The sequence below is a fragment of the Manis javanica genome, chromosome 4 (genome assembly GCF_040802235.1).
Source record: "Manis javanica isolate MJ-LG chromosome 4, MJ_LKY, whole genome shotgun sequence".
Lineage (NCBI taxonomy): Eukaryota > Metazoa > Chordata > Mammalia > Pholidota > Manidae > Manis > Manis javanica.
The window spans coordinates 177,916,432-177,928,012 of NC_133159.1; the positions used below are offsets into that span (position 1 = coordinate 177,916,432).

The 11,581-nt window shown below is 53.2% G+C and overlaps 1 protein-coding gene across 1 annotated transcript in view; it reads left to right on the forward strand.

Moving 5' to 3' along the window:
- The window catches only part of SAP30BP (SAP30 binding protein), a 33,768-nt gene extending 28,652 nt beyond the window's left edge, over positions 1 to 5,116 (forward strand). Inside the window, exons 6-11 of the mRNA XM_017666171.3 lie at positions 513 to 604; positions 1,475 to 1,535; positions 1,985 to 2,036; positions 2,899 to 2,957; positions 3,863 to 3,947; positions 4,212 to 5,116. Of these exons, the coding sequence (XP_017521660.1) occupies positions 513 to 604; positions 1,475 to 1,535; positions 1,985 to 2,036; positions 2,899 to 2,957; positions 3,863 to 3,947; positions 4,212 to 4,393 (531 nt within the window). The 3' untranslated portion in view covers positions 4,394 to 5,116. The remainder of the gene's footprint in view (positions 1 to 512; positions 605 to 1,474; positions 1,536 to 1,984; positions 2,037 to 2,898; positions 2,958 to 3,862; positions 3,948 to 4,211) is intronic.
- The last annotated feature ends 6,465 nt before the right edge of the window (positions 5,117 to 11,581 follow it).

Below are 11,581 nucleotides of genomic sequence, written 5' to 3' on the forward strand. Positions count from 1 at the left end.
ATAAAGTGGTGGCTTGGCCATCTGTGAGCTTCCCATGAAGGACACTCCGGAAAGTTTGTGAGACGAAATCGAAACTACTCCTGCCTTCCTCCAAAAGGACAGTCTGCCCAGGCCTCCCACTGAGAAGAGTGTTAAGACTTAGAACGAGCACTGAGCCCCTTACCATGAGCACCAATGCCTAAAACTCCTCTTCAGATGGTTCAGTAGCTGATTGACCAGGTAGGGATTCGTTCGTTGTCTCTCTGTGCTTCTCTGCCTTGATCTTCTTATACTCACTCGACAAGCCATCCAGAGGGAATCAGGAGAAAGCAAAATGAAAACAGCTGGTCTCAGTTTATCTTATTTGTGCTCAATGCTGGTCCATGGCCGGGTGGAGGAAGGCAGTGTGGCTAGAGTGGAGCTTCACATGGCTCTGGGTCTCCGGGTCCATGCTCTGCACAGCACATGGCACAGACTGGGATTGTGAGTGGGTGCGGTGGGGTCACAGTCACTCTTCTGTTTCTCTTTTGTAGGACAAGATCCAAAAGCTTTATGAGCGGAAGATAAAGGAGGGAATGGATATGAACTACATTATCCAAAGGAAGAAGGAATTTCGGAACCCCAGGTGAGTGTCCCATAGCCTTCAGAGTCAGTTGAGCTATTGATGTTGAATAGGGGTCCAGGATGCCCCTATGGAGATGACAGAGAGGCCCAGCTAAGATCCCCCCAAACCCGAAGGGGCCATCACCCAGGCTGCGTTATTTAGCTAACACTATTTTGGGAGGCTGCAGAGAGGCCTTGCCCTGGGAATTTTTGCCCACTGGAGGTTTACAATTTAAGATCCAGGCTGAACACATAAACCAGTAGGTAGCTTGGAAGCCAGGAGAAGTGAGGTGTAATGGGTGAGGCCTGGCTGGGCTCTCATCCCCACTCTGCTTCTGAAGCACCTGACCTTACAAGGCCTCAGTTTCATCACATATACAATGAGGGCATTAGACTAGACAATTACTGTGGATCCTTCTACCTCTAAGAGGTCATTGTGCATGCAGGCATTTTAGGAACAGAGTTGTGTCTATGTCTTATGCCCAGTGCCTGAGCAAGTGACATACCTGGTAAAGAATTTGGTGTGGTAACAGCAGGGACCTGCCCTGGCCCTTATGTGGGCTTGAGTGTGGTGGCCTCAACCAGCCATACAAACTGAAAGTCAGACGTCCCAATAAGACCCAAAAAATGCAGCCCTTGCCTGATACTGTACTTGTCCTGGCCCTTGGCTAACAGTCCATCTCCCTGGAGGGCAGTGGGTCACAAGTGACTTTAAATGTCAGCCCAGTGGACATTTCCTCTTCCATTAGGAAGCTTGCCTAGAAAAATTCAGCTGGGGTCAAAGGATTCATCTGAACCTAGGAGCTGGGTGATTCTGTTCTCTTGAAATCTGGTACCACTCAGGACTATGGCACGAGGGCCTGCTCAGGGCCTTCTGGTATTTCTCTTTCAGCATCTATGAGAAGCTGATCCAGTTCTGTGCGATTGATGAGTTGGGCACCAATTACCCAAAGGTATGTCCCCCAAGTGGAGGCTTGGTTGAGGGAGGGCACCTGTGCTCGTTCTGCCTGATTCGGCCGGGGTCTCTGGAAGGTCCGTGTGGCGGCAGAGCTGGCTGCAGAGCACAGTCCCCTCTCTCGTTAGAGGCCCTGTTGCTCTGAGCTAGTCCAGCGGAGACTGCAGCAACAGGCTGGGCCTCCGAGGCTGATTAGGGGGCCTACGTCTGGACTTGCTGTGCGCCTGTAGGTCATCCCGTGGGTGGGCCATCAGTGCTCTCGCGTCACTAAGAATGAATTAGCCCCCCCTTGGGAGGAGACAGCGGTAACAGCTGAGCCCCTGCGCCCTAAGGCAGGGGGACTCCAGGAAGATTCTTGCAAAGATTCGGTGGGGAGGAGACTTGGTTCTCTCTCCTTTGTCATCCGAGGGCCCTTCCTGACTACAGCTTTACCCTTTTCTTTCTCAGGATATGTTCGATCCCCATGGCTGGTCTGAGGACTCCTACTATGAGGCTTTAGGTAAGTAGCCATCTATCCATCTGTCTGTCCAGCCAGTCAGTCATCAGGCCACATGTATTTCAGCCTTTCCTCTGTGAGGCCACATCCAAGGAGCCGGTATGCAGTCTTGACCAAGGCAGACGCCGTCCCTGACTTAGGAGACTTGTAACACAGCAGAGGAGACAGGACTCCAGGAGCACTTCCTTGATGAGTGTTGTGATGAGGGGTTGCAGTCAGGACGCCTAAGCGGGAGAGGGTGGGGCAGCCTGCCTGAGGAAGCCGTGTCCCAGTGGAGTTTTGAAGGTGCATAGAGGCACGGCCAAGCAGAGGTAGGCAGTGTCCCAGGCAAGGGCCAGCATAATCAGAGGTCACTGAGCACAGCATTTCTCATGGGGTCCATTAGGGAGAACTGGAGGAGTTTCAAAGGGTCCAAGCCCTCAAATGACAGGTCTTAAGCCAGCAGCCCTTGGACCGGATCTGGCCTGTAGGTGTGTTTTTTTTGGCCCATACAAGTTTTGTCACTCTAATTTGAGTCAGTTCCAAACATTTTACGTAAGAATCCGGAATTCTAGCTTCTCTTGGTCATTGGGAAGGTAGCCCACAATGGGCTGCATCCCACTTGGCAACTGGAGCTTGGGAGCAGCTGGCGCCTCCCGACGGGGTGTGCAGCCCCCAGCCCCGGGCCTTTGAGCCCGAGGCCCCTGCTTTAATTGGCCACAGGCTGGCACTTGGCGTTGCCCTTCAGGACAGGGACTGAGCCCATGCGGGCATGGAGGCTACTCCGGGCAGCGGCAGATGCTGGCGGGGTCGCCCAGCCCAAAGCATCTCCTCACACGGGAGCCGGCCCAGCGCCGCCTTATGACCGCTCCTCTTGTCCTTGTAGCCAAAGCCCAGAAGATTGAAATGGACAAACTGGAGAAGGCCAAAAAGGAGAGAACCAAAGTAAGTGGTGGACGGGTGTCCTGGGTGAGAGGCCAAGTGCTCGGGGTGCATGGCCCCATGGCGAAGCCCAGAGGCCTCCGGGCGACCCCGCCCCCCCCACATCCGTCGCCCGGTGGATGGTGCCCTGAGCAGCCTCGCATGGGCCTTGTGGGCTCAACAGGCCGTGCTGGGTTTCCAGCCTCTGTAGCTGGGCTTGAAGAGGCTTCCAGTTGCTTCTGTTTGTTTTTCGGGGGTCTTTCTTGCAGTTTGCTGCATCATACCTTCCCCTCCCCTCCCGCCCCCCTTATAGCTGCAGGGCCTGGTGGCTTTTTCTCTCCTGGGGCTTTGGTGTCCCTGGCCTGAATGGAGGCAGCTATTGCCTCGTGAGAGCGCTGTGGTCTGTGCCTTTCTTGGCCTCTAGAGCTGACCTCGGCGGCCTGCCTCAGTGCTTTCGCCATGTCTGGTGGCCAGGTGACCCCTCATTTTAAGACCTTGAGCACCAGTTCTTCCCAAGCAGTGTGATCTGCTCAGGGAACAGAAATCTGGCTGAGACCCAGGTACCCTTGGTTGAATTTCCCTTCTCTCTTTCCTCTCCCTTCCTAACGCCAGGCTTAGTGTGGTGGGCATGTCTTTGCAGCGCTGGGGGCCACCTTCTCCGCGGTGTGAGGAAGGGCCAGGGCATGAGGTGGGGCAGCAGGCAGGGATGCCCAGAAGATTCCGGTACTTTCTGGGAAGCTTTCTTGACAAGAGTAGAAATCCCCTTGAGGCGCCTCCTCGGCGCCTCTACCCTTCTCAGTCACAGTAGAGCTGGTCCTCAATGACTCCTTTTTATGGGCCAAACTCCGGTCCCCTGGGAACAGACAGCTGGCAAAGGGATGTGGATAAGCAGCCTGGCACAGGTCTTACTATCTTCCCTCCCCCTCCAGATTGAGTTTGTGACGGGCACAAAGAAAGGCACCACGACCAACGCCACGGCCACCACCACCACTACGGCCAGCACAGCTGTTGCAGGTAGAGGGTGGCTGGTCTGCTCCCGCCACGCCACAGATGGAGTGAGGCCTTCCCTGCCTTGCTTGGGGGAGCGGAGACCGTGGGTTCTGGGTGTCAGCTCCACCTCGTCGTGCTCTTTTCCGAGCCCAGAGTTTCCAGGCCAGCTCTGGACACAAGGCGGGGGTAGGAGGGCTCCTGCTTCACTGGCTGGCCTCTGGCTGCTGGGAAAGGGACTGCTGCGCTTCGGTCCATCTGGTCCTGACTTCTCTCTTCCCTAAATCGCAGATGCCCAAAAGAGAAAGAGCAAGTGGGACTCCGCCATCCCCGTGACAACGATAGCCCAGCCCACCATCCTTACCACCACAGCAACCCTGCCAGCTGTTGTCACAGTGACCACCAGTGCCAGTGGCTCCAAGACCACTGTCATCTCTGCTGTGGGCACCATCGTGAAGAAGGCCAAGCAGTGACCTGAGGGACCAGCTTGGCGTGGCTTGGACATTCTCCCTTCCATTGAAGGGAGGAGCCACTCCAGGACTTGACCCAACTGTGCAGCCCCACTGACCAGTGCCCTCAGGGAGATGCTGCTTTGTATATTTCAGGACTGAAACCTGCTCCCCACATGCCACCTGAGAAAGCCTCTGTGTGGCCTTCAGCCAGAAGGCATTGCCGAGGAGGAATGGGGCACTATGGCCAGTGTCCACACACCACCCAGGGTCTGTTGCCCTATTAAAGCGCCGTGTTCTCCCACCTCAGCATCCCAGGTGCACTGGCCTCGTCTGCACTGTTTTCAGGCAGATGTGGAAGCTCAAGTGTCCTCTCCATCTTCTTGGTGGGATTATCACCTCAGGGTTGGTATGGAGTGACCAAAGCCTGTGGCACTAGTTGGGGGTGCGGGGAGAGTGGCCCAGGAATTGGCTGTGTTCTTGGCATATGCCTCTTGCCTCGATGTGGGCACATGAAGTCCAGAGAGTGGGTGAGACCCCATGTTCCCACTGTCTGCTGCCCTGATAGCAAAACCCAGCCAGTTCTCAGATAAGAGCTGAAACCTCTGCTCCCTCATGGGCAATTGAGCCCTCTGGGGAGCACTTTTCAGATGCACCCAGGGCGGGGAGAGGTGTCGGCACCTGGCCAAGGCTGCCGCAGTCCCTCCGTGCCCGGCCAGCCAGCAGCAGCTCGGCAAGGTGGGGGTGATGAGTCACCTCCTGCCCTGGCGTGGCCGCAGCTCATTGTTTGTGAAAGCCTGGCTCCTGGGAGGATCCTACCACCCCGCCCTTCCTGTACCTGTTATCTCTGCCCCACAGCAGACCCTGGGCAGCGCCAGTGGCCACTGGGCTCCTCTCAGGCCAGACTGATTTCCCAGCCACCGCAGTCTGGAGAGGACACATTTGCCTTTCTTGCTTGTTGGCAGCTTTCCACTCCAGGGGAAGTGCTGCGCGCTAGAGTAGGAAGTCAGGCTGTGAAGAGCCACGCTGCTTCCATGGGGCAGGCAGAGGATTAGGGAGGTGGTCCTAAAACTGCACCCAATATGGTTGCATGACCAGAGAAGTATGATGGAGCTGCCCCCGCCTTCCCCCCCCCAAGAAAGATCAAGTCACACGGCTCCCTTCCCCCCACATGCATGCTTGGGCGCTGGAGGAGGTGGGTTCTCACCCACCCGTCCTTTGATGGGACTTTGTGACCTTCGAAAAAGGAGATGCCAGCTAGCCTTCTTATTGCCAGGGCACTGCGGAAGGCGGTGGGACAGTGGGACAGTAGTCAGTGCAGACTCAGCCCCTCGCTCTGGACCCCAGTTTGAAGCAAGCTGTGTTTTAGTTGTGTGCGTCTTGGGCCCTTACATCTGTAAGCCTTCTCTGTCCAATCACAGTAATAAAGCTGCTTAAGGTGGTTGTGAGGAATCAGCTTGTGAGGTGATTTATGCAAAAGCTTTGTAACTGTAAAGTACTCTACAGATGCTTATTGTTGGCCAGTCCAATTCTCTCTTGATTTAGACCAAAGACAGAAGCAAACTCTGGAGCTGATGAAACTGGCCAGGATCAGGGCCGTCTGCCGACCTCTGGGCCAGCGCTCCGTCGAGCTGCCCGGTTGCAGCAGGAGTGACCACTCGTCCTGTGAGTTGGGCAGCCCTGAGCAGGCCATGCTGTTCCGCTGGGAGGCCTCATGAGCTGGGTCAAAGCCTGTAATCCCTCTGAACTTTAGTTTTACACTTCAGTAAAACACAATTAGCTCCTGCCCACCTTAGTCCCACTGAGGATGACACAGGGGCCAGTTGCCAGGAGAGACCGGATGACCCTGGCACTAGGTACCCAACTGGTTGCTGATTGGTTTGTCCCTGCTCACTGAGCTCTCTAAACTGAATCCTGCACCCACCCACCCGCCCATCCCCTCCCTTTCCCTCTGGTTCTGGTCTCATAATGACATCATGATATGCCCAGGGCCCGTAGTGCCATACCTGGAATCCTGTGCTCTTCCCCCACATCTGAAAGGTCACCTCAGAAACTGCCCCTCCACCACCCTTACTGCTCATCCAAGCCCTATCTGGCCAACTTGCTACACACCCTTGCCATGTGGCTCTGCCGTGTCACATGATCCCCTACTGTCTGCAGGAGGGTTGACTTCAGCTCCATGCACTAAGCCACCAACATCTTCATCACCTCTCCAACCCCTGCCACACGCCCTAGACCTCAGCTCCTTATTTTTTTATTATTATTAAGGTATCATTGGTATCATAGAAAGGTTTCACATGAGCAACATTGTGGTTTCAATATTCACCCATATTATCAAGCCCCCCCCCCCACATACCCCATTGCAGTCACTGTCCATCAGTGTAGTAAGATGCCAGAGTCACTTCTTGTCTGTGCTATATTGCCTTTCCTGTGACCTACCTATATTTTGTCTGCTAATTATAATGTCCCTTAATCCCCTTCTCCCTCCCTCCCCACCCCCTTCTCTTTGGTAACCCTAGTCCCTTCTTGGAGTCTGTGCATCTGCTGCTGTGTTGTTCCTTCAGTTTTGCTTTGTTATACTCCACAGATGTTCAGCTCCTCTTTTTCACCATTGTCCTTGACCATTCCTCACCTTTGCACATGTGATAGCTTCAAGATACTGGTCAGGTTTTCATAATCCCTGACTCCCTGGGGCATTAGTTGCCTGTTCTCAGTGCCCCCGCCACTTGTGCCTCTAGTAACACTGCTGCCCTGCAGCTTCTGTCCGTGTGTTGATGGTCAGAGACCATTTGGATCTCCCAGTTCTCCCTGTGAGTGGGACAAAGTGCCTGGCATGAGATAACTGCCCAGGTGATTGGAGGGATGGTAGGAGAGGTGGTCCTGCCCCTATGGCCACTGTATTGAAAGCTCTCAACTCTCCTGTCCCACACTCATACCATCCTGTTGTAGATTATCTGCACTTGGTAATTGTTGAGGCTCACTGATGGTGCAGGAGGGTCTCATTATCTGAATTTTGTCTGTATTTAAAAGCTCTGCAGTAAAAAAAAAAACTTTTAAGAGCTGTTGAGCCATGAAAAAGAATGAGAAAGCTCTCCATGGACAGATGTAGCATGATCTTTAGGAAGGAAAATGAAAGGGGCAGATGCAAAGCAGTGCATGTAAGATGCTCCATTTTGTGAAGGGAAGAAATACAAAATGAGGAAAGGGGTACAGGAATAAAATCAAAGAAATGAAGAAAACTCTAACGTTAAATTTGAATTAGAAATACCAATATGAACTCATGATACCAAAAAAACAAGCTCCTAGCTATGGCCATTTAAAGGACTCAGAGCAATGGCCCCCGGTAGTAATGAGTACATGAAGCACCCAGATCTTGGTCTGTAATACCATTCTCCGCTGAAAGAACCAGGGCCCTTTGGAGATGGGGAGATCTGTGCGGGGCTGGGGCAGTTTGTTCCAGGGAGCAAGAGTGTTTCAAAGGTCAAAGGAACTGGTTTGAAGGGATCTGCCACTGGCCAGATTTGATTTAATTTGAATATTCAGGAAGAATGAATGTAATCAAAAAGGAGAAACTCCCTTGCTCACAACTCCCACAAAGCACTTCTGACACCAAATGCGTGTGGGCCCTTGGCACCATGCAATTCTGACGCCCACTGCTGAAGTTAGTATGGACCCCACAGGGTAAGGGCTCAGTCCCACAAAACTGTCCCTCTCAGCTGCTCGTACTGGCAACTACAAATCCAGGCCTCCAGTACTTCTGGGGCATTAGTCGCCTGTGCTCAGTGCCCCATAAATTGGCTATAAATTGGGGGTTCCCCTAACCTCCTCCGTAGGCTCAATAATTTGCTGGAATGGCTCACCCAACTCAGGAAAATACATACTGGATAACCGATTTATCATAAAAGAATACACAACTAAAGAACAGCCAGATGGAGGAGATGCATAGGGCACTGTATGGGGTAAGGGATGTGGAGCATCCATGGCCTGTCTGGGCACACCACCCTCCCAGCGTACCATGTACTCAGCAACATTCAGCAACCTGGAAACTTTGCACCCCTTCTGTTAGGTAGAACTTTTATGGCAGCTTCATTACTAAGCATAATTAATTAAATCATTGGCTGTTGGTGACAAGACTCAATCTCCAGGCCATCCCCCGCCTCCAGAGGTCGCTGGGGGCGGGGCGGGGGCGGAGGATTGTAGAGTCTGGAAGTTCCAGCTCTCTAGTCACGTGGTTGATTCCCCCGACAACCAGCGCCCCTATCATTGGCTTTCCAAAAGTCACCTCATTAACAAAGCTGCGGTGTAACTGAAAGGGGCTTTTTAGGAATAACAAAATACACTCCTTTCACCTTTACGGCTCCGGAACTGTTCCTGGAACCTTGGACAAAGACCGAATGTGTACTTACTTACTTTATTACAACAACACTATTGTAAACTACTGAATAAATAAAAATCCATTCCTGCATGGTATTTGAAAAAAGAAAGGAAAAAGATGTGCTTGCCGCCATTAGAGTCCACTATATCAACTCTTTACTCTGAAAATGGGAGTTGAAAAAGAAAACCCTTGAGCACTGTTGATGGGATTATAAAGTGCAACTGCTATGGAAAGCAGTGTGGGGGTCCTCAAAACTTTTAAATGAGATTACACCTGATGCATCAATCCCACTTTTGGGTATATATCCAAAAGAATTGAAAGCAGGGTGCAGGTACAGGTGATCTTTCAGCTTTTTTGTATGTTTGAAAATACCAAAAAGTTGGGGGAAAAACCGTAAGTTCAAAAGGGGTCTATTGAGCAACCCACTGGCCCCCAGGAGAGACCCAAGTCTAGAGGTGGTCCACCTGAGAGGCCTCACCCTCAGTTGGAGGGGGTGGTTGATACTGGGCCTCTACACGTCACCAAATTGTTTTGATCACACATCCCCTATTAATCATTTAACTTGTTTATAGAAACATGTACACTCTACCAGTAAGTGATGTCCACTGCCAAGCACAAAAATGGAGAATACGCTTCCAGCCCACTTTGGGGGCCCACCATTTAAACCCTGAGCACCTTAAAGCAAGAAGGCAGTGGGTTTCATTCATATCCCCAGCACCTGGCATAGGAGCTCATTAAATACTTGTAAAATGAGTAAGTGAATGATTTAATGCTCGAATAAACCTGGCCTACCAGAGCCCATATGTGTGTACAGGGGAGCTGGGAGCCGCAGCGTGAGGTTCGGGCTTCCCCATCCTGCCCACGGGGCCTCCCCCTCTGGCAGAGTCTAGAGAAAAGCTCCTCTACATGCCAGCCTTCCTCGGGCTTTAAGGCTGCAGAACAAGACAGTGGAGTTTTGTTTTGTTTTTACAAAATCAACATGTAGCACAACCTATAACCTTAACCCTTTGGGGGCCAGTGTAAACTAAGGAAACCCACATTCTTCTATCAGATACACTTGGAGTTTTGCACATGATTACAGATGGTTCATGGACCCCCAAGGTCCACACACAGGCTCTGGTTGATGACACGAGGAACTCTGGGAAAATTGAGGAAATTTGTGGCTTGTCTTCTCTGGGCCTCATTGGAGCAGACCTCTCATCTGCTGCAGGACTCTGGCCCCCCCTCATTCTTAGAAGTCTGGCGATGAGGAAAGGAAAGGGCCTGCTGGGCAGAGTGGCGTCTGTGGCATTACCACCCCCAGGACTGAGTCTCCTCTAGAAGAGTGCCTCAGCCCCCTACCCACAGAGGGGTGCATATCTCCTATCCCAGTCCTCTGGCAGTGGCAGGCTGGTCTTGCAGCTCCTCCTTCCTGGGGTGGACTGGGCACCTGTTGGACTAGCTCAGGTCCACTAGGCACCTGTGCTGGCCTGACACTCCCAGACCCCAGTACTTCACCAGGGCTCCTGCCACAGTGCTCCCAATCCAGGAGCTAGCCTCTCTGAGAGCCCCGCCTGTGCCCAGCAGCTCTCAGACATGACTGGGTTAGGTGGCCAAGGGGCAACTGTGGCTCACACAGTTGTGGTGAGCATTCGTGCACCCCTAGCTCTTTCACGTCCAGTTCCAGCTACTCCCACAATCACTCTGAGAGTTGGCAGAACAGGACTCTGTTTACAGATGAGAACACTGAGGCTCAGGGAGGCTACAGGCAATCCCATTGGGTTCAGCCAGCCACTTTTATTGAGCACCTGCTATGTGCGAGGCACTGTGCTAGATGCTGGGGATAAAAAGATGTGCTAGAGAGGGTCTGTCCTCAGGGCTCACAGACCAATGAGGCAGAGAGACTCCTAAACAGATCATTTTAACTAAGGTGGCAAATGCCATGAAAAAGCCATGCCCCGGGGGTTTAAAGGGACACAGAACCCAACAGAGGGTTCAGGGAGGTCAAGGAGGCTCTCCAGAGCATGCAACATCAGCACAATGCCTTCAAGGATGAGAAGGATAAATCAGGCTGGCTGCAGGGAGAGATGGAGACATCCTAAGCAGAGAGATCACCAGCCTGATGCAAAAACACGGTAGCCTGAAGCTGCGTGGCTTGCGGGGATGGGAGCGGCACTGCCAGCCATCAGGTGATGTCTGGCATGGTTGGCAGGTGGGACTAGACAAATAGACCAAGTTGGGGGTCATGAAGCAACTTGAGAGGTTCCAACTTGAACATATTTAACCAGCAGCACTTCAAAGACTGACCGCAGAAGACTGGAGAGGTCAGATCCGTCAAGAACATCTATAACCATCCGAGTGCCAACTCCATACCAGGTAGGTGCAGGCCTCTTGATGGGTATCATTCATGTTTTAAAGAGGTTTGAGTAGCTTGCCTGAAGGTACTCGGAGAACCAGTGTTTGCTCCATCTCCCTCTGGACACACGTGCGGCTGGGAGAGGCTGAGGGTGAATGACAGAGCTGGCTTGGGGTCATCCCTGTGCCCCTCCTTCGCTGGCAACGGAGGGAGGTGGTTTGCACATGCCGTCGCTGTCGGGGCAGTGCGGTGGCTCAAGGCCCGGAGTCTGGAGGAGAGAGGGCAGCGGTCCGGGCAGGGTTTGAGGCCACCCCCAGCCTGGGGCAGCCAGCACCCGAGTCTGGAGCTGGAGGGGTAGGGGAGTGCCAGCCCCGGGGCTGGACAAGAGAGAGGGGGTGGCTCCTCTCCGGCCCCTGCCGCCGTCGGTCGGGGCAGGGGGCTGGACGCCGCGGGAGCCGCTGCCCTTTCCGGGGGGCGGGCCCGGCGGCAGTGGCTCCCCGGC